This window comes from Centruroides sculpturatus, unplaced genomic scaffold (assembly GCF_000671375.1).
Source record: "Centruroides sculpturatus isolate CEXI.00-Female unplaced genomic scaffold, Cexi_2.0 scaffold341, whole genome shotgun sequence".
NCBI classification, from domain to species: domain Eukaryota; kingdom Metazoa; phylum Arthropoda; class Arachnida; order Scorpiones; family Buthidae; genus Centruroides; species Centruroides sculpturatus.
Window position 1 is genome coordinate 93,180 of NW_019384623.1, and position 24,211 is coordinate 117,390.

The window sequence follows — 24,211 nt, forward strand, 5'->3', positions numbered from 1 at the left end:
AATTGTGCAGTTAATGTTACCTATGGTGAGTAAAATGGCGGCTCGTCTCTGATTCCAGCAAAGAGAAGAAAGGAAACAGTGGGGACGACGTTCAAACCTAACCTAACCTATTCTAATAATTTGGTTGGTAATAATTATGGTAATTTATTAAAATAGGTTAGGTTAGGACAGAACGTGCGTCCCCACTGTTTCCTTTCTTCTGTTTGCTGGAATCAGAGACGAGCCGCCATTTTACTCACCATAGGTAACATTAACTGCACAATTATATCATGCGATCACCAGAAAAAGTATGATAACTTTATTATTTTTCGTCTCCGGTCCAAAAGTAGGGTATCGTTGAAGTCGTCTCGGTCCCCTCAGTTCAGATAGATACTCAAAGTACCGAAATTCCATAGGTGGTTATCTATATAATAATTTCCCTAATTGTATTAATATTTTAAATCGTTTGATTTTTTGTATGTTTTTTAATTGGTTGATGATTGATTCTATCAACTAATTTGTCGATTGTTTGATTGTATTAACTTGATTCTTTAGATATCGAAAATAAAATAAAGAACGTTATGTTGATTTAAGCGTACAGAAACGTTGCTGTTGTTTCAGCAAAGATCTTATTTCCGAGTGCCTAGTAGCTAATTTGCAGATTACCTAGATAATCTGCATACTACCTAGGTAATTTGAGAAATAGAACAATTTTAGCAACTTTAACGGATCACGCTAATTAATCTGCAGATTAACGAGTTTCCGAGCTTTAGCGGTAACATATAAATTAAAACTATATTAAAAATACAAAAACTAATTAAAATACTTTATAATTAATTTTCAAAAATAATTTTTTTAATTCAGTATTTTAATTATATGTCCTGAAATTGAAATTCAAACTATTTAACAAGTTTGGAGTTAAGAACATGGATTTGAAATAACATAATAAATTAATATATACAAAACATAGACCGACGTCCCCGATGTTTTCTTATTAATGAGGGACCATCTCAACAGGGGAATAATAAGCATTGATTAATGGCTATGGTTGGTATTGCTCCTCACATGCATATCGCCGAGCATATGACATCGATTTACTGTCCTTGAAATTAATACACTTCCCCGTTCGGCTAGCTTTGTATATCTCCAGGGTCTCTAGGGCCCTAACGTGGTCAGTCTGGAACGATCTTTTTATAAGCCTGGTGTTTCGTAGCCGACCTGCACCTCAGGGTCAGTTGCGTAGTTGGACAAGGCGGTGGTGTTCCTCTTCTTATCGATATCGTACTTGTGTCCCATGATTCTTTTGTGTACCGATCGTTTGGTCGACCCTATGTACACCAAATCTTTCTGGAACCTATGGTCCCTGATCGGGACACTGTATACTCCCGGTGACCTGAAATTATCCGGTTTGTCCTTCGCGTTCCTCAGTAACGAGTATATCGTTTGCGACCTCTTGTAAGTCAGTTTGGTGCCTTTTCTGCGCGCAATTTCCCTATATAACGCATGCAAGCTTTTGTCGAACTCCACAATTATGCTTCTTGGATTAGGGTCCCATCCGAATCCTGATGGTATCCCCCTGGTCTATAGGGGTGCTCCTCGTGTGTCTCCTATAGAAGTCCCGAGCTAAGTTATGATTAGGTCCTTTTTTTATACCCATGTCCTACGGCAATGTCTTCTAGGCGTCTAAGTTCCCTAAGCGTGTCTTTCCAATTAAAGTTGTGCGCGAATGCCTTTCCGGTTAATGCCCGGAAGGCTACAATCTTATATGGGTAAGGGTCAGCCGAATCTGCCGGTATGTATAGTGGCAAGAAGCAAGGTTTGTAGTACATCCTCGTCTCTATCACATCCTTGCTAAGCTAAATAGTGATGTCTAAAATGTGTGCACTAGTTGTTGACACTTGATCTAGTTTGAGGGTTTGCCTCTATAACAACCATAGCCATTAATCAATGCCCTGTTGAGATGGTCCCACATTAATAAGAAAACGTCGGGGACGTCGGTCTATTTTTTGCATATATTAATTTATTGTGTTACTTCAAATCCGTGTTCTTAATTCCAAACTTGTTAAATAGTTTGATTTTTAAAACGTTCGAACCTTAGCATTTCATAATTGGATCTCAATTGGCTCAAGAACCAGAGGCAGATCTTGGATAAGACCGAAAACGTTTGTTCGTTTTATCCAGCGCCGAATCATCGCATAGACAAATGAGACAAATGTCCAGGACCCGGTTTTTAGAAGAGTCCGGTCAAACTGTTTATTTTGAAAAAATTTGTAAATAAGATAGTTTACTTTTCTGTTAGACAACTGTATATAATAAACAAATAAACAAAAATATATTGAATTTTATATGGTTATTGTGAATTCTAAAATCTAAAGAAAATGTGTTATGTTCTTATGTGTGAGGAGGCCCGGTAAGAAGAAAATGTCTAGGGCCCCAAAGTGGGTTAATCCGGCCCTGGTTTTATCTATTAGCCTATATCTTACTGGAAGTAATAATTTAGCAGTAGTGTATGAGTTCTGCCATTAGCACAGGTTTTATTGTTGGCTTCGTTTGCAATGTATCGTGATATAGAACCATACACTGTTTCAGACTGGCGATGAATTTCGGTTCTGTTTAAGAATGGACGACTACTTTGTCAATGTGTGGATGCCATTGGTGAACGCTTCAATTTTATCTTTATTTTTGAGTGGTACACTATTCCCACTGCAGGCTGTCTCAGCGTGCTTGTTCTGAGAACCATCTAGTATAACAGTTAGTCACCTCTAGTAATGATATGATCGATATTAACAGCACAGCAGGAAATCTTGCATTGCCATGTGTTACCTTCCATGGCAGGGCTGCAAACAGCCACTTTCTAGTAAGATAATGCTCAGCCGACCACAGTTCAGTTTTCCAGGAATCTTTATCTCACAGCTGCACTTCTTTGCCTGTCTGGTTTCCAGTTTTGTCATTAATTGAGCATTTGTGGGACCAGATGGGATGTCACAGGACTGGCGCTGCTAGTACTTCTGCCCGCCATTGGTACAGGAAAAGATAGGGCAACCTCCTGTATCTAAATGGTGGTCAAAAATGCTGTTCGTGCTATCTCATGATAACATAATCTCTCCCGATGGCTTGTCTGACGCGTCCAAAACTTGTATGCTTTTGCGTATCCATTGCCTCGAAACAGTCAAATCAAAATGACTCAGATGAAGCGCGATTTGGAGAAATATACAGTAATCAAGATTTTTGAAATAATTCAAGTTTTTTATATCCACATTTACCACGTGCTTTATATTTTTAAAACATTTTAAGAATGACTTACTTGTTTCTCAGACGTTCTTCGGGAGAACATAATAATGCACGTACTGTAATATAAGAAAAATATTCAGAATTGGAATATTTGTCATAGAAATAATTCCAATCTTCTTCGTTTCCTTTTTTTATTCCGACGCAAGAAGCGGTAGAAACTATACCCCAAGATAGTCTGTTTGAAAAAAGAAATTTTTTATTATTCATATATTAAAAATAAAAATATAAGGTAAACGTAACGACTTATATAAAATATTTAATTATCTTGTTGAGAATTCAATTATTTAAATTTAAATTTTATTATATTAATTTATGTCTTAGATTTAAAAATCTAAAAGATATTGCTTTCATTCTACTCTGGTCGAAAAAACTTGTTTGCATTCAGTTTGTATTCGTGTTTATTTGCATAAAATGTTTCAAGTTTATTTCAAAAAATAAAAAAATAAAATATATAGATTCATCATCGTAGAATTATTTAATATATACTGTAAACATTTATTATAAATCGATTATGTAGACATTTATTATCCGGTTCATTGACCTTTAAATGTATGCACGTATTAAAGTACAGATTATTCAATGTTGATATAATGTTTTATTATTAAAAGTTATTAAAAAAGGAAATAAATCGATAAAATACCGAAATCATAAATTATAATTTACAAAGTGTAACTAATGAGTAAATTAACTTATTTGCTATCAAAAGTTAATGTAAATTAACTAAATTACTAATTTCATAACTTAAAAAATTAACTATTTTCCTTCTATTTTTTAAATTTTATTCTGAGAGAGGAAAAATTAGTCTTTACTTATACAGATTTATTTGTTTCTGTCAAGACAGAAGAATAAACATAATAAATATGTTATTTGTTAATGCTGCTGAAAAATAACTAATTGTAAATTTATTTTTTCGATTAAAAATTTTTATAAATTTTAATATATTTCATTTTACAAAACTTGGGTTTGTATTCGATACCTTACAAATTAGGGTTTCTCATTTCACGGTATTTTGCTTGTCCCGGGATTCCGGGAAAAAAGTGAACGGTTTCCCGGAATTCTGAGAAATCTCGGGATATAATTAATTATTTTTAAGATAAAATAAATATTAAAATCGAATGATATAATAATTTTTCATTTTAAAGTAACTTAATACGTTCTGCAATCTTAAAAATACAGTAATACCTCGACTTACGCGAACCCGGAGTTACGCGATTTTCAAATCTCGTCGATTCATCTTTTATTTGAGTGCCACGCAACTCTCGATTACTCACTCCCCCACACTATTGTTCGGCTCACATGTTCGGACGTGTCGCGCGGAATCGACACATAGCTACAATTTATTTTGTATTATTTATTTTTATGTTTGTTATATCTACGGAGACTTGAGAGACACTACGTGTGATTTCTTGTAACCGTAAACGAATCAAAAGACGAGATAAGATTAACGAGAACATTTATTAGCTTACATACATCCGACTTGGATTTTACACAAATTGCGAAATTATACCCCGACTTACGCGAATTCGACTTACGCGGTTATCGCTCGGTCCCACCCAGTGGCGTACCGTAGTGGGAGCGGCAGAGGCGGCACTTTTTAGGGGGCGGCAAAATTTCACAATAAATAATAATATCTTGTAAACATTTGAAACATCCTAATCTATACTTGCATCGCGCCTACGATAGTGCTAACGTCCGGACAGTCCGGGAATCGGCTCGCCGGGTGAACTAGTAACTTTTTCATCCGAATAGCTCCTGCGAAGCCTGTTGACCTTTTTTTTTACTTGTACGATTAATTCGCGTTCATATACACGACTAATATCCAGTAGAACTATTTTAAACAGGTCGCTGCACTACCACCGAATTTTTCATTGCTTGTTCTGTGACAAAACTGAATTTTGGTCTTTTAAATTGAAATACCTAAATAAGGAGAGCGAAATTTTTCTCCGCCCCGGGCGGCTGACACCCACGGTATGCCACTGGTCCCACCTATCGCGTAAGTTCAGGGTATTACTCTAATAATATTAATAACGCTGTGTAAAATATGTATAAAAAATTACTTTTGAATTACGTAGAAATTTTTGCAAGTAGAAAAATTTTATTAAAGTTTGTTGGAAACTGCTTACAACAAAAATATTCTTTGAATTAATTATACTTTCTATTTGCAAAATTTCCTCAACTTTAACACAAAATAAGAAAAAGTGAATTTTTAAAGAAATTTGCGGGATTTCCGAGATGAGAAGAATTTCCCGGGATATTTCTCGGTTAAAAAACAGCCGGGATCCCGTTGGAAAGACTCTATTTGTAATAGGGTTTTTCCAACGGGATGCGTGCTGCTAAGCATCTTTCTAAAAGATAGAAAGATGCTTAGGTTATTTATTTTTCTGAGGACTTATTAAAAAACAATTTTGTCTGACCTTAGCGATACAAAGGAAGTGTCTGTATTGTTGTTTTTCAAATATTTTTAATGGGAAAATACAATAATATGAAATTAATTTTAGTACTTTAACTTATTTCTGGAGTGAAGTCTAATCATGGTCTTTTACAATTAACTAATAATATTTTTAAAAATTGTGTTGTTTTTAAAATACTATAAAATAATTCACAAAAACTAAATAATTCTTAATGAAAAAGCGGACATGACATTTCTGAAAAATCAAATTATCTAAAGGAAGTGTAGCTTTATTCATAACGTGTAGCCAATTTAATAAATTAATCAATATTTATTAGACTGCGCGGCTATTTCAGTCATTATTCATAATGGCCGGGCATTACAATGATCTATTAAACACTTAGTCAACAACATATATACACTAATTTTAGTAGTATCTTGCCCCTGTACACCTTCTTGTTATATCTTCCTTTTAAGAATAGTCATGCTGGTCATCTATCTAACTCCGGTCTGGAGAAAATTTTTTTAATTGAAATTTACTTATTAGTTAATCGAGACCTTCTGTTATAAGCTTTCCATGTCTGGTGTCGACTTTCCTCTGTCTAACCCCGTTCTCGAGATTAGGAAGGGCAGACATAGATGGACACTAATGAGAGTTTGTAGGTCTTTAATTTGAAAATCGCAGCCCAACAAAGCGATTTACAATTAATTTTATAAGCTACATTTACAGTATTTAAATTATATGTAATTTCTTTATTTTAAGTAGTGATTTCCAATTAGCTAAGAGCTGTGGAAGTCCATTTTTTAAAGCGATAAGCCATTGTTTTTGAAGATTTTGATAATTTTGGTATCTGTGCCGTTGCTGAAATTGACAGGCTGGTAGCGATATTCAAAACAAACAAACAAAATTATACTAATATTTATTTATAACAGGTTAAAAAATGACATATCCAGCAGCTAAGTATCACGAGAGAAATCATGCCTCTTTGTGTTTTGAAGAACTCCTTCCACATTTGCTTCACTGTTTGAAAAACACCCTACCTTTAACCTAAATCAGGATCAATATCGACACTACATCTATACTTGTTCTTCAAATAACAAACTATCGAAAATATTTCTTCACAAAAATATGTAGAACAAAATGGAACTATATGTGTTTTTTCATCTAGTTTCTTTTAATCAGAAAAATCTTCATCCAGAATTGGTCAATTATACATTCTTTGACAAATATTTTCAACGAACCATCACAAATCATGTCAACAAGCTAAGTTATTGCAAAAATAAGTGTATTTTAAAAATTGGGGTTTTTTAGTAAGCGGTGCTATGATCTTCCAAGATTGGTTTCTGGACACCAGAGATCCACAGACCACCAAATAGAAAAGATTATTCTAAATAATTACCTAAACATTTTAAAATTACTTATAAATCATTAAATAATTTTAATATACTTAAAATTATTTAAAGATTTTTTTTTGTTTATTCAAAAAGTGGTTATCATAATTTATGAATTTATACTAAATTTTTAATATATTCGCTTAACATTCGAATTAACGTTAGAATATGTTACAAAACTGTAATTTTTTAACAAATTTGCTAGAATTTGTTTAAAAAAATTACAGGCCTATTCTATTAATGAGCAATATTTTATTGATATATATTTTGACCAACAACTTACTCTGTTTCATTATCTCTCCTCGCTTTCCAGATTTTATATTTTCTATTTGCTTCTTCTATGCAAGGTGGATATCCTAGATCACAAACTACATCGAAAAGTCTACTTTCTCGGTAAGAGAGTCTAGAAAACAAACATTGATTAAATAATTTCCGTTATTATTAAGATAATTGCAATTTATCAATATTTTAATTTAAAAAAGCATTTAAATTTTAGTCCTTTCTTAACTGAAAGAAAATTATCAAAAATTAGAAATATTTTGTGAACAGCGAAATTTCTCTCATGACGTAATACTATTGAATACTTCGTCTTGGTATATGATAAAGTATTATTTTATAATGTTGCCAAATTTTATATTATTAAATATTAATTACTAGCAGATGAGCCCGTTCTTGCTAGGACAAAAATAACAGCAAAGATTAAAATTATTAGATTATTTCGTGCTTCTAACCCTTCTATTATATTATATCATAGTATTTGATTTATATTTACAAAGGTTATCTTAGGTAAGAGTTTATCACACCTTCGACCAATCTAATTCATTTTAAAGATTCTTTAAATTGTGTACAGTAGAAGAATAAAGAATTTTAAAATGTGTTAGATTAGTCACTCGGTGTGATAAACTCATGCGTAAGATAACCTTTCTTGTAGTCTATAAATCAAATACTATAATATAACAACCATTGAAACGAAAACCATATAAAGAATTTTTCCTATATTAACTCTAAGAAACTGTGCTATTTACAGCCGAATAACAAACGGTAATCTGCCAACCAATCAAATTTTGTGTAAAACGAACCAAATATTTAAACTCAGCACTATCGAAAACCGGCTTAAAACATTTTGTGCAGGCCGGTAACCTCGTATTATGTAATTTTCCTATTCCAATGCCACCATACCAGTGAATCTGATAGAAAGGAGCCGTTGCGGAAGGAGGTTGAAGTAATTCGAGCAAAAGTAGTCGTTGATTTCCTCTCTGACGAGACAATGGTCAACGACTACTAATTAATACTGGTCTATTATTTATATTTGAAAAGTTATTGGTATTAAACACTATTTAACTAATAAATTTAAAAATTAATAGTACAGAATAATGCACCCTGATAGACTTCACATATCTACTATAAAATATAAGAAAATAGCCCCGACATCTAACTATATATTCTATTAAATAATATAATAAAATTTTATATTTTATTAAAAATTTACCTCTTATATCCTATTGTATATTTATCCATATCTTCTAAATTTAACTTCTCGTAGAGAGGTGGTAACAGATAAAATAAATAGTTCTGAAAATTTACATAAATTCAATCAGTCAGTTATCAGGAAATTTTCAGTAAAGTATTAAATATTGTATTTATATTCCTTTTTCATTTGAAGAATTATAAAACTTAATGCAATTATAATTCGTTTTACTATTAATTAATGTTTTAACTAAATGTCTGCAATAATAGATTTATTTCAAACATGTTATTTCCTTAGTCTATAAATATTCAAGTTTATCATCATTGACAATGCATTCAAAAGAGCCATAAACTGTGTACAGTTTTGTAATAATTTTGTAACGGCTTCAGAAACGGCTTGATAACGGAAAAGTTACGGCCTCAAAAAAACTTTAAAAAATCGGATATGAAACTGACTAACCCAAAGTCTACAGTTTAACTTATAAGTCTGGAAGTTTTTCTTCTTTTAACAGCGTAAGCCGGAATGGATAAGACGCTAGGCACTGGAGCTACACCATATAAGTTCGAATCTTCGCGATTTTAGTTTTTTTTATGTGTAACAAAATAATTTTATTATTTTATCGCATTATTATTACTATTGTTATTCTTCATCTTTAAAGCTTATAAAACAGGAGATTTAAGAATACGTGAAATATTTTCCTGTTTTGCGAAGTCTTTGTAAATTTAACTCTTGTATGTGGTTAAATAAAATTTTTATTTTTCTTATTTATTTTCGAATATTTTTGCTCGTGGTTACATACTTGTCAGCATAAGCGAATAAGCTTCAGACGTTACTGCGGATGGACAAAAAAGACAATCTGATATGAAAATAGAGTAGCATAGTTACAGCGATATTTTAATTGTTAATGTTATGGACAATTTCGTCATGCGCTCACGTTTGTTACACTTCAAATACCACATCTGAAAATAAATATGAAGAAATAAAAATTTTATTTAACGGCATACAAGAGTTAAATCAGAGTAAGAGACGTGGATATTCAAATACAAAAGAAGACGAAATTATGCCTAATTATTTTTAGTTATATCTTTCAAAATGATAAATAAGCAAAATATATAAATGTCATTTTCAAATATAGAAATTTAAATTTTTTTTCGATTGTAGCGGAGTAATTTTTCCTAGAATAATGTGGACCGAAAACTATTTTCGATCACTTTATTCGTTTTAAGTTACAAAGTATTGTTGCCCATTTGAGACAATTGTATGATGCCAAGTAATTCTGATTTATTTTTCAAGTGTAAAATGATATTTGAGTTATTATTTACAATTATTTTTACTGAATTCATTGTATTATTAAATATGGATAGTGTACAGTAGTAAGATTTTATATCTGTGACGGAGAAAAATTTGCGGTTGTAGATTAAGACTTTGGAAAGAGCTAATAAAATTATCCACAATAAAATAGATTCTTCGCAGATAAAGGAGAAAAGATAGTTATATTGTAAATTTTAGATTTTTGTCGGATTATTTATCTCAAAAATGGTAATATTTTCGATCTATGTATAAAACTTATCTAAAGAGTGTACTGTATCATTTACTGTATAAGTATTTAAATCTTTTTTAAGACTCTCTTTGAGTTTGTACAGTATTATTCAAAAATCGATAAACTATGAAAGAAATGCAGAATTTGTAATAATTGTTTCTACTTTAGAGGAAACCAAGGCGAGATGGAACAATTAAGATTTTAAGGGTAGTAAAATAGTAAATGATAGATGTCTGAAAATGACATGTTCATTTTTTTAACTAATCGACAGCATAATATTTTTTTGAAAATTATAAAAAGTTGAACACCAATTATTATTTATGATATAAACAAAAATTGCGCTTTGATTCCTTCTGTCTCCGGAAAGAAAGCAACACTGTTATTTTTATTATTTAATGCTTAAAAATAACAAAAAATAAATGTTAAATTTTAATTTTCTTATAGTTATTTGCATTAATTCGCATTTGTTTGAATTTTGGTTGTTTTTTATTAAGCAACTTTGTTGCTTTTTGTTCTATTTACAAAATATCCAAAAATATTAAAAGATAAATCTTAAAAATAACAAAAAATATAATTACATTGTTTTGTATTTATTTTCTTTTTTGTAACTATTATTTATCAAAATTAACTGTACTATACATGGAACAATTACTTGAAAATCATTTTAAAAATTAAATAAAAACTTATTTTTAATTAACGGCAGAATTCACAAATGAGTATATCTTCATCATTTTTACTGTCCACTGTACCACATTAATTTTAGGCTATTTAAGACAGTTCTGGCAAACGATTCGCCCTTAAACAGAAGAAAACTCGGTTCCGTCCTACCCTGTGTGCAGATATTATGTTTCAAAGCGGTTATAAACCGAAGAATTACAATATAAGTGCGTGAATTTAAAGTTCAAAAGGCAATGTTGAAGAAATCGCAGTGAGTATACCGGTTAACTTAACACGTTTGATTTATCTTGAGAATAACAATCAGTAAAATTACAATATCTTGTTGGATAAAGGGATGAACTCTGTCTCAGCATGTTGTTGCTAATTCACGGTGACCTCGACATGCAGTATAGATTTTGAAATGAAGTGTTTGCAGTTTCCGTTATTTTGCACAGTGGCGCACTCAAAACTCAGATTTATAATTTCCCACTGTTGTTCATCCGTTCGTGTCTTTGCTTCATCTGGAGAACAGCGTTACATAAATGAAACCTGGACGGACCATATATAGAAAGCTTAGGGACAGGAGGCCCTGATTAACTATATACGATCTTCCGATACGAACCAGAAGTTAGGTTATTTCAATTCAAATATTTTCCCCTGAAAGGAGTTAGATAGCTGACCGGCATGACTCTAATCTAGTAGATAAAGTATGATTGACGTACAGTACAGTGGCAAGACACTACAATTTTAAGGTGGATAGCATATATTTTAGATTAAATAAAAATAAAATATGATTAAAAATTTCAGTCCGGCATTGTGACTATGCCAGAATAAATATTTGCTCGTTTTGTTTATAGTGCTTTTTATACGAGTCGACGACAGCAAAAGTTTCAGAACTCTGTTCTGAAAATATTTATCAAATTGTCTCTTCAAAAGAAATTAAAAGAAAACGCATAAAGATAAGCTTCTATAGTTTTGCCGAATAATTTTGTAGATTAATCCCGTTTATAGCATTTATCAAATGAACGATATCCATTTTTATCTAAACTTTCCGACAAAAAAAATCGATATTGCGACTTCCACTCAATTTAATTTCAGTGGAACCTGCTGTCGAGTGAATCTAGAAAGTAAGTCAAATAACCAGTTTCTAATCTCTCTTTAAATTGTGGCAAACAAGAAACGTCGACTCTGCAATAAAATTTTTCTAAACCGCGATTCAGAAAAATTTCTAAATCGTCGTCGGCGTCTAGACGTTGTCACTGCAATCAGCATTAGTGCACAGGACGGAAATTTTAAAAATGAAAAAATAAGAAAATAAAATGCTGTTTCAATTATTAAACAATTGAAGTAAATAATAATATGTACTGAACTTGTTTAATATTTGATGCGAGAAAGTAATAGGTTAATATAAATTTGTCGATATTATTTACTGGATGTCGAAAAATACAACAGAAAAGTTCCTTTCGCAGTTTACTGTACGGTATACAGAATACTTTATTGTGTATCATGAAAGAAATGAAATTAATTTATTGAAATGTTTTCACAGCTTTTTAAAGAAATCTACATAAGAAAACAATCGTAGATTTATGACTACACTACATAATTGTTAATACTCACATTCCAATCTTCCATCATGTTTTCCGGAAGGTTCATATTAAAATATTCTATTGTTTCAATCACATGTGGTATTAAAAATGATATTTCTTCCTTTGGCAAATACAGAAATAGATCGAAGATAGTGTCGCAAGTTGTGTGATTCATCCTGCAAAGTTAAAATAAATTATTTAAGATAATAAGTTATTTTCATGACGTTTAAATTATAGAAATGATTTAAATCATGTTTCTTTCAAGATTTTTTTATGCGTATTAAGACCAACGAAAAATATTCCGATGGAAGTGAATCAAACATTAAGCTGATTAAGAACAGACTTAAAATCGATCATAGCCAAAAGCCGAGAAGCAATCAAACAAAAATATTGTAAAACGTATTGTAGTGCGATTTATTTCAACCTAAGATGTAATTATTATTTATTCGCTTGTAAATTGCGAATGCCTTCATTATGCCTCTTGTTCTAACGATATTTAACATATTAAAATCAAACGGTTGCCAAATTATATTGGGCTATATTACTACTATTGTTATTAATACAGGGGGTGCACGTGACGTCACATGACTCCGCTCACATATATAGAGACTGCGCAAAGAAGCACGCGCCATATTGGTTGCTGATTTCACGTTATCTTGCTTGATCTCTATGTCAACGTGAAAGAAAGGAATTTTACCTGGCTTTGCAGCCGATTTGGAAGGAAATGAATTGATAAAATGTAAAGAGAAAACTTATTTTATTCGATGGGATCCACACGAAATGAAACAAACGGATTTTTCATCCAACGATTTAACCATGTGTCCAACTATAGAACGTTAATTATTAGGTTTTAACAACTAACTCTGTCAATCTAGATCAGATGAAGGCATACAAATCACTTGATGCTCATAATTATTTGACAAGCGGATTTATTCATCGTGATATTTTATCAAGAGCCGTTCGTAATGACTTAATTTTGCTTTTAGGAAAGGTACGTATCTTCATCATGTGAGACTTTCCATTACTCATAACATAACTGCGTTAATATAAAGAAGAATGTAATTTTATATTTAGTCACATTTTAAGTTGTATTTATAAATACNCTTTATAATTAATTTTCAAAAATAATTTTTTTAATTCAGTATTTTAATTATATGTCCTGAAATTGAAATTCAAACTATTTAACAAGTTTGGAGTTAAGAACATGGATTTGAAATAACATAATAAATTAATATATACAAAACATAGACCGACGTCCCCGATGTTTTCTTATTAATGAGGGACCATCTCAACAGGGGAATAATAAGCATTGATTAATGGCTATGGTTGGTATTGCTCCTCACATGCATATCGCCGAGCATATGACATCGATTTACTGTCCTTGAAATTAATACACTTCCCCGTTCGGCTAGCTTTGTATATCTCCAGGGTCTCTAGGGCCCTAACGTGGTCAGTCTGGAACGATCTTTTTATAAGCCTGGTGTTTCGTAGCCGACCTGCACCTCAGGGTCAGTTGCGTAGTTGGACAAGGCGGTGGTGTTCCTCTTCTTATCGATATCGTACTTGTGTCCCATGATTCTTTTGTGTACCGATCGTTTGGTCGACCCTATGTACACCAAATCTTTCTGGAACCTATGGTCCCTGATCGGGACACTGTATACTCCCGGTGACCTGAAATTATCCGGTTTGTCCTTCGCGTTCCTCAGTAACGAGTATATCGTTTGCGACCTCTTGTAAGTCAGTTTGGTGCCTTTTCTGCGCGCAATTTCCCTATATAACGCATGCAAGCTTTTGTCGAACTCCACAATTATGCTTCTTGGATTAGGGTCCCATCCGAATCCTGATGGTATCCCCCTGGTCTATAGGGGTGCTCCTCGTGTGTCTCCTATAGAAGTCCCGAGCTAAGTTATGATTAGGTCCTTTTTTTATACCCATGTCCTACGGCAATGTCTTCTAGGCGTCTAAGTTCCCTAAGCGTGTCTTTCCAATTAAAGTTGTGCGCGAATGCCTTTCCGGTTAATGCCCGGAAGGCTACAATCTTATATGGGTAAGGGTCAGCCGAATCTGCCGGTATGTATAGTGGCAAGAAGCAAGGTTTGTAGTACATCCTCGTCTCTATCACATCCTTGCTAAGCTAAATAGTGATGTCTAAAATGTGTGCACTAGTTGTTGACACTTGATCTAGTTTGAGGGTTTGCCTCTATAACAACCATAGCCATTAATCAATGCCCTGTTGAGATGGTCCCACATTAATAAGAAAACGTCGGGGACGTCGGTCTATTTTTTGCATATATTAATTTATTGTGTTACTTCAAATCCGTGTTCTTAATTCCAAACTTGTTAAATAGTTTGATTTTTAAAACGTTCGAACCTTAGCATTTCATAATTGGATCTCAATTGGCTCAAGAACCAGAGGCAGATCTTGGATAAGACCGAAAACGTTTGTTCGTTTTATCCAGCGCCGAATCATCGCATAGACAAATGAGACAAATGTCCAGGACCCGGTTTTTAGAAGAGTCCGGTCAAACTGTTTATTTTGAAAAAATTTGTAAATAAGATAGTTTACTTTTCTGTTAGACAACTGTATATAATAAACAAATAAACAAAAATATATTGAATTTTATATGGTTATTGTGAATTCTAAAATCTAAAGAAAATGTGTTATGTTCTTATGTGTGAGGAGGCCCGGTAAGAAGAAAATGTCTAGGGCCCCAAAGTGGGTTAATCCGGCCCTGGTTTTATCTATTAGCCTATATCTTACTGGAAGTAATAATTTAGCAGTAGTGTATGAGTTCTGCCATTAGCACAGGTTTTATTGTTGGCTTCGTTTGCAATGTATCGTGATATAGAACCATACACTGTTTCAGACTGGCGATGAATTTCGGTTCTGTTTAAGAATGGACGACTACTTTGTCAATGTGTGGATGCCATTGGTGAACGCTTCAATTTTATCTTTATTTTTGAGTGGTACACTATTCCCACTGCAGGCTGTCTCAGCGTGCTTGTTCTGAGAACCATCTAGTATAACAGTTAGTCACCTCTAGTAATGATATGATCGATATTAACAGCACAGCAGGAAATCTTGCATTGCCATGTGTTACCTTCCATGGCAGGGCTGCAAACAGCCACTTTCTAGTAAGATAATGCTCAGCCGACCACAGTTCAGTTTTCCAGGAATCTTTATCTCACAGCTGCACTTCTTTGCCTGTCTGGTTTCCAGTTTTGTCATTAATTGAGCATTTGTGGGACCAGATGGGATGTCACAGGACTGGCGCTGCTAGTACTTCTGCCCGCCATTGGTACAGGAAAAGATAGGGCAACCTCCTGTATCTAAATGGTGGTCAAAAATGCTGTTCGTGCTATCTCATGATAACATAATCTCTCCCGATGGCTTGTCTGACGCGTCCAAAACTTGTATGCTTTTGCGTATCCATTGCCTCGAAACAGTCAAATCAAAATGACTCAGATGAAGCGCGATTTGGAGAAATATACAGTAATCAAGATTTTTGAAATAATTCAAGTTTTTTATATCCACATTTACCACGTGCTTTATATTTTTAAAACATTTTAAGAATGACTTACTTGTTTCTCAGACGTTCTTCGGGAGAACATAATAATGCACGTACTGTAATATAAGAAAAATATTCAGAATTGGAATATTTGTCATAGAAATAATTCCAATCTTCTTCGTTTCCTTTTTTTATTCCGACGCAAGAAGCGGTAGAAACTATACCCCAAGATAGTCTGTTTGAAAAAAGAAATTTTTTATTATTCATATATTAAAAATAAAAATATAAGGTAAACGTAACGACTTATATAAAATATTTAATTATCTTGTTGAGAATTCAATTATTTAAATTTAAATTTTATTATATTAATTTATGTCTTAGATTTAAAAATCTAAAAGATATTGCTTTCATTCTACTCTGGTCGAAAAAACTTGTTTGCATTCAGTTTGTATTCGTGTTTATTTGCATAAAATGTTTCAAGTTTATTTCAAAAAATAAAAAAATAAAATATATAGATTCATCATCGTAGAATTATTTAATATATACTGTAAACATTTATTATAAATCGATTATGTAGACATTTATTATCCGGTTCATTGACCTTTAAATGTATGCACGTATTAAAGTACAGATTATTCAATGTTGATATAATGTTTTATTATTAAAAGTTATTAAAAAAGGAAATAAATCGATAAAATACCGAAATCATAAATTATAATTTACAAAGTGTAACTAATGAGTAAATTAACTTATTTGCTATCAAAAGTTAATGTAAATTAACTAAATTACTAATTTCATAACTTAAAAAATTAACTATTTTCCTTCTATTTTTTAAATTTTATTCTGAGAGAGGAAAAATTAGTCTTTACTTATACAGATTTATTTGTTTCTGTCAAGACAGAAGAATAAACATAATAAATATGTTATTTGTTAATGCTGCTGAAAAATAACTAATTGTAAATTTATTTTTTCGATTAAAAATTTTTATAAATTTTAATATATTTCATTTTACAAAACTTGGGTTTGTATTCGATACCTTACAAATTAGGGTTTCTCATTTCACGGTATTTTGCTTGTCCCGGGATTCCGGGAAAAAAGTGAACGGTTTCCCGGAATTCTGAGAAATCTCGGGATATAATTAATTATTTTTAAGATAAAATAAATATTAAAATCGAATGATATAATAATTTTTCATTTTAAAGTAACTTAATACGTTCTGCAATCTTAAAAATACAGTAATACCTCGACTTACGCGAACCCGGAGTTACGCGATTTTCAAATCTCGTCGATTCATCTTTTATTTGAGTGCCACGCAACTCTCGATTACTCACTCCCCCACACTATTGTTCAGCTCACATGTTCGGACGTGTCGCGCGGAATCGACACATAGCTACAATTTATTTTGTATTATTTATTTTTATGTTTGTTATATCTACGGAGACTTGAGAGACACTACGTGTGATTTCTTGTAACCGTAAACGAATCAAAAGACGAGATAAGATTAACGAGAACATTTATTAGCTTACATACATCCGACTTGGATTTTACACAAATTGCGAAATTATACCCCGACTTACGCGAATTCGACTTACGCGGTTATCGCTCGGTCCCACCCAGTGGCGTACCGTAGTGGGGGCGGCAGAGGCGGCACTTTTTATGGGGCGGCAAAATTTCACAATAAATAATAATATCTTGTAAACATTTGAAACATCCTAATCTATACTTGCATCGCGCCTACGATAGTGCTAACGTCCGGACAGTCCGGGAATCGGCTCGCCGGGTGAACTAGTAACTTTTTCATCCGAATAGCTCCTGCGAAGCCTGTTGACCTTTTTTTTTACTTGTACGATTAATTCGCGTTCATATACACGACTAATATCCAGTAGAACTATTTTAAACAGGTCGCTGCACTACCACCGAATTTTTCATTGCTTGTTCTGTGACAAAACTGAATTTTGGTCTTTTAAATTGAAATACCTAAATAAGGAGAGCGAAATTTTTCTCCGCCCCGGGCGGCTGACACCCACGGTATGCCACTGGTCCCACCTATCGCGTAAGTTCAGGGTATTACTCTAATAATATTAATAACGCTGTGTAAAATATGTATAAAAAATTACTTTTGAATTACGTAGAAATTTTTGCAAGTAGAAAAATTTTATTAAAGTTTGTTGGAAACTGCTTACAACAAAAATATTCTTTGAATTAATTATACTTTCTATTTGCAAAATTTCCTCAACTTTAACACAAAATAAGAAAAAGTGAATTTTTAAAGAAATTTGCGGGATTTCCGAGATGAGAAGAATTTCCCGGGATATTTCTCGGTTAAAAAACAGCCGGGATCCCGTTGGAAAGACTCTATTTGTAATAGGGTTTTTCCAACGGGATGCGTGCTGCTAAGCATCNGGTACGTATCTTCATCATGTGAGACTTTCCATTACTCATAACATAACTGCGTTAATATAAAGAAGAATGTAATTTTATATTTAGTCACATTTTAAGTTGTATTTATAAATACCATTACATTTTTTTCTTTTGTCACTATGGTTTCGTGATGATGCGTATGTCTCTAACAAATGTAGGCTGATGAATTCTTGTGCCCAAAATGCATTCTACTAAAAATTTGATTGTGGTTAATTAAAGGCTAACTTTTGTAAAAATTTAGTCTACTTTGCTCCAGTCATGTCCAGATGTGATAAGTCCTTCAATTTATTATAGCCACATGTATTAGGCTAATTAATTTAATCTTAATAATAGGTTGTTAGAGACCTGCGCAACACAAAACCATACTGACAAAAAAAAAAAATTTAATGGTATTTATAAATACCATTAAACTTAAAATGTGACTAAATATAAAATTACATTCTTCTTTATATTAACGCAGTTATGTTATGAGTAATGGAAAGTCTCACATGATGAAGATACGTACCTTTCCTAAAAGCAAAATTAAGTCATTACGAACGGCTCTTGATAAAATATCACGATGAATANTATATACTGTACTGTACATTTATTTAAGAACTATTTTAAATATTTAATTATATTTTTGTGAATTCAATTTAATATCGAAAATAGAATTTAAAATATATTCGAATGTTTCTTACATATGTAAAGCAGATGCATCCGATAAAAGTTTGAAGCGTTGAGTGTATGGGAACACCTGAAAATAAAAATAAAAATCAGTTAAGCCGTTTATTCTCGTTGTTACAAATATTTAAAAATAAAATTTATTTTATACCTGATGGTTTTTTAGCAATTGTTCAGCCAACAATTTCCAGTTTTGGTGATCGTAATTAATTAAAGAGTAACTCAGACTAGTTCCGTCCACGTAAAGCCATTGGTCATTTTCCACGATGTTCCTTATTGTAGCTGAAAGAGAAAATCATTATGTAAGAAATAAATACTAATTTACGTTGTTTCTTATTTAATTATATTCCTGTTTGAATCTATTTTCTTATCTTAAAGTTTAAAATATTTTGAAGATCATTTAATTATTTGTCCCTAAATCTAGACTAATCAAAATGAAATTAATAAAAAGTAAAATTGTATTTTGGCAAAATTTTAGTCTATATTTTAGTATAGAGTAAAATAGTCATCCCTCGTTATGTGCGATCTCAGAATTTGGAGTAATCAGAAAAAATAGATTTCCTCATAAACTTTAGATAAAAATTCGTTCTAAGAATTAAAAATAGCTATTTAACCGATGTGTAAGTCATTACGTTATGCAATTTTACTTTAAGCTACGGCATTTTCGAATTAATTAATCGCGTAATACGAGGAATATCTGTATTTTTGTTTTCGTAAAACAATATAAAATTAACATATTTAATACCTTTTGCCTAGCTTTCTTTAGCTTATATGATAACGATTTTTACAAATGTACAGTACATAAAAGACAATTGTTTAAATTATATCACAAGTCTTCTATTTTCTTTGATATTTCTACTATTTTATATTTAATAAATATATAAAATAATAAAATATTTTAAAAGAGCTGAAATTTAATCCAACTTTTTGTCACACATGCGAAACGTGAATTTTATGATTATTTCATGCAAATATTAAATTATATAATTTATTGCATAAAGATAAACATATGCCAATTTTCTGGGATTCGTTGATAGAAATCCAATAATTATAGTCTCGGACTAAATTCAATCACCAAAAGTAATTTGGAACACCTTAAAAATATCTTTCACTCGAGACTGAACATCTTTAGTCCCGTTCATTGAATTATTCAATTATACAATCAAGCTTGTTTAGATGACATGCGAGGAAAGCAAGCAAAAATCAAATTATTAATTATTTTCGTTTCGTTTTTTTCGAAATTCTGTAGCGAGAAACGGATATAGTTAAACCTCGGACTTCGAACTTAATTTCTTCCTGAAAGTTGTTCGAAAATTTGTTCTAAACCGAAACAAATTTTTCCGTAAGAAAAAATATAAAATGAATTAGTTCCCGACACAAAGAACAAAGCTTTTTTTTCTTTTTTTTACCTTTTTAGCTGTATTTCATGAACAAAAATGCCTACAAATGCAATATAATATTATACATAATATAAGCTAATATTATCTATATNCGAATGATATAATAATTTTTCATTTTAAAGTAACTTAATACGTTCTGCAATCTTAAAAATACAGTAATACCTCGACTTACGCGAACCCGGAGTTACGCGATTTTCAAATCTCGTCGATTCATCTTTTATTTGAGTGCCACGCAACTCTCGATTACTCACTCCCCCACACTATTGTTCAGCTCACATGTTCGGACGTGTCGCGCGGAATCGACACATAGCTACAATTTATTTTGTATTATTTATTTTTATGTTTGTTATATCTACGGAGACTTGAGAGACACTACGTGTGATTTCTTGTAACCGTAAACGAATCAAAAGACGAGATAAGATTAACGAGAACATTTATTAGCTTACATACATCCGACTTGGATTTTACACAAATTGCGAAATTATACCCCGACTTACGCGAATTCGACTTACGCGGTTATCGCTCGGTCCCACCCAGTGGCGTACCGTAGTGGGAGCGGCAGAGGCGGCACTTTTTAGGGGGCGGCAAAATTTCACAATAAATAATAATATCTTGTAAACATTTGAAACATCCTAATCTATACTTGCATCGCGCCTACGATAGTGCTAACGTCCGGACAGTCCGGGAATCGGCTCGCCGGGTGAACTAGTAACTTTTTCATCCGAATAGCTCCTGCGAAGCCTGTTGACCTTTTTTTTTACTTGTACGATTAATTCGCGTTCATATACACGACTAATATCCAGTAGAACTATTTTAAACAGGTCGCTGCACTACCACCGAATTTTTCATTGCTTGTTCTGTGACAAAACTGAATTTTGGTCTTTTAAATTGAAATACCTAAATAAGGAGAGCGAAATTTTTCTCCGCCCCGGGCGGCTGACACCCACGGTATGCCACTGGTCCCACCTATCGCGTAAGTTCAGGGTATTACTCTAATAATATTAATAACGCTGTGTAAAATATGTATAAAAAATTACTTTTGAATTACGTAGAAATTTTTGCAAGTAGAAAAATTTTATTAAAGTTTGTTGGAAACTGCTTACAACAAAAATATTCTTTGAATTAATTATACTTTCTATTTGCAAAATTTCCTCAACTTTAACACAAAATAAGAAAAAGTGAATTTTTAAAGAAATTTGCGGGATTTCCGAGATGAGAAGAATTTCCCGGGATATTTCTCGGTTAAAAAACAGCCGGGATCCCGTTGGAAAGACTCTATTTGTAATAGGGTTTTTCCAACGGGATGCGTGCTGCTAAGCATCTTTCTAAAAGATAGAAAGATGCTTAGGTTATTTATTTTTCTGAGGACTTATTAAAAAACAATTTTGTCTGACCTTAGCGATACAAAGGAAGTGTCTGTATTGTTGTTTTTCAAATATTTTTAATGGGAAAATACAATAATATGAAATTAATTTTAGTACTTTAACTTATTTCTGGAGTGAAGTCTAATCATGGTCTTTTACAATTAACTAATANATATTCAAAAATTTATGAAATACAATTTTATTGTTTTATAAAGTAATCTTACTATTTTTTGATTTCATCCACATCTTTATGTGACGATTCCAATCTGTATTATCTCCCGCTGTGTAATATATAGGAATTGGCCATAAACTTCTGAAACGATAATACATGGATTAATTACAAAAACTAATTTTACAAAACTAGTAACACAGACAAATATTTTTTATTGCAAAATATAGGATTTATATGCAAGCATTATGATATTTCTTAACAAAATAACTTAGGTTGCCCATGCATTTATCACAGTCTGTAAGGTGCTTGTTCATTCGGTTCTCAAAATATTCCTGACCCTATTATTGCAGACACCCAGTGACAACAGCTATTTTTTATTAGTAGCGAAACTCGCGTCCGCATATATATTCTTGCAAACATGAAAACAGGAAAATGAGAAGGAAACATCTGGTTTTATGGAAGTAATGAAAACATCCCATCGTAAGATTTCTAACAAATCCAAGTCTGATGTATACAATATACTATATGAGGTCTGGCGCCGTCATGGAGGAGAATAACGTTTCGGCTAAGAAGTCCAGAATTTTCTAAAGACATCTTTTAAGCTTTAGCACATGGAATTTACTTGGTCAATAAATATTGAATAACTGTTCTGATTTCTTTGAGAGACCGTTTCCGTAACCTTGTTGTAGTTGGAAACACTATATTACAATGAAACACCTACGCACTCAAGCACAATGGCGCATTTATATTTTTGGTGCCCTGAAGCTTGACTGTTTCGGGGACCTTCACAACCAACAACAATAAAGCAACTTTATTTGCAATCTCTCGAGCTTCAAAGATTCGAGAGATTCAAAGAATTCAATTTATGTTTAGATCGAGAAGAAAATAAATATTGATAATGCAACACAGTTATTTAGTATTATTTTTCAAACTTCGGAGAATTTATTTCAATTTCTACACATTTAAATGTTTGTCATAATTTCGTGTATATTTTTCAAAGCTACCTACTGTAAACATCAATGATTTTTCACATATAGACTTAATGATTTCATTCATCTTGTCATTGCGACTAATGTTATAATTTATGTCATTATTTAATTTGGATAGTTGATAAAATTTTTCACACAAAAACTACATCTGTCCTGTTCGATGGAGTGAGAAAATAAAATAAATAAGAAATGTCACCTAAACAACAAATAAACATACATAAAGTATAACTAAATTTACAGCGTAGATTTTTCAGTTCAGATCAAAAAAGTCGAAAATCTTTTTCATCTGAACTGACTTCGTTCATATTACAGATTCTCGTTTCAATATGTCGAAACTAGTGAGACAGAATGTTAAAGCCATCAAGAATATGATAAAGAGAAGACATTAATATTTATTTTACCAGATAATAATAGTCTCCTAATAAATTTTAAGCATTTTTCTTCCATTTTTTTTTCTGTAATCCAGATATTGAAAAATTTCCGTGAAGTCATTCACTGAAAATTTATGCATCATGGGATAGTTGCATAAAATTTCAAACGTTCATAATTTTTGATTAGTGCATCTTTCGAAAAAATGCTTTTAATAAAACTTTGTTCATTTTTTATGTAGAATTAGAATATGCAATAAAAACAGATTTCTTCATTTAAGAAAATAAAGTTGATCCCATTTTAACAGATTCTAGCGCCATCTACGATGAAACTAATTATTCATTTTGTGGCCTCTTGTAGTCAAACAACTTTTGTTGGTGATTATTTTATCATGATGCATATTTTGTTAATTATGACAGATTGGAATAAGAGTCGAATCCAGCAATAAAACTTTATGGAGTCCAGATTTGCTTTGATGTGGCGTCTCCCAATGCCTAATAAACTCCAAATTGTATGCATAAACTCATATATCTGTATTTTGATTGCTGAGAATTATATTGTCGTATCTACACTTTAGCGGAAAATGAATTATTTAACTGAAATTTCGCTAGCAACCGTACCAAGTACCCGCATAGTCAAAATAACAATGAAGTTAATACAAAAGGTGTAAATGGTTGTTCAATATTATCATATCTCTAAAACCCCAATTTCTTTCGTGTTAATTTGTTGTATGGCCACTAGCCGATTGAACTGGCAAATTTCATCATGTGTCTGACCTCTCTTTTAATGGAAACACATGTGGTTACCATGCACCTGTCCTAATGTTGCCGTTGTAATTGTGGATTTCTGTGATTTTCTTCAGTGATGTTGTATCTATGTGGTTCATTTTGTATTCGCCATCTTAATGTAATGAAATAAATAGGTTTTGTGAATAATCTTTTACATAATTTTGAGGGGGAAGATTTTGTTTACCGGAAAGATACAATATTATAATAGAGAAGACACATAGTTTAATAGTACAG

At 32.0% G+C, this 24,211-nt stretch overlaps 2 protein-coding genes across 2 annotated transcripts in view; both read right to left on the bottom strand.

Annotated features, from left to right (window-relative positions):
* The window catches only part of LOC111625535 (thyrotropin-releasing hormone-degrading ectoenzyme-like), a 27,156-nt gene extending 4,854 nt beyond the window's left edge, over positions 1–22,302 (bottom strand). Inside the window, exons 1-7 of the mRNA XM_023368697.1 lie at positions 21,884–22,302; positions 19,047–19,177; positions 18,913–18,968; positions 12,334–12,478; positions 8,541–8,623; positions 7,335–7,454; positions 3,284–3,445 (exon numbers count right to left, since the gene is read on the bottom strand). Of these exons, the coding sequence (XP_023224465.1) occupies positions 3,284–3,445; positions 7,335–7,454; positions 8,541–8,623; positions 12,334–12,478; positions 18,913–18,968; positions 19,047–19,177; positions 21,884–21,989 (803 nt within the window). The 5' untranslated portion in view covers positions 21,990–22,302. The remainder of the gene's footprint in view (positions 1–3,283; positions 3,446–7,334; positions 7,455–8,540; positions 8,624–12,333; positions 12,479–18,912; positions 18,969–19,046; positions 19,178–21,883) is intronic.
* LOC111625534 (aminopeptidase N-like) overlaps positions 1–24,211 on the bottom strand; it is a 114,441-nt gene that overhangs the window by 65,931 nt on the left and 24,299 nt on the right. The gene's annotated exons all lie outside the window — the stretch shown is intronic.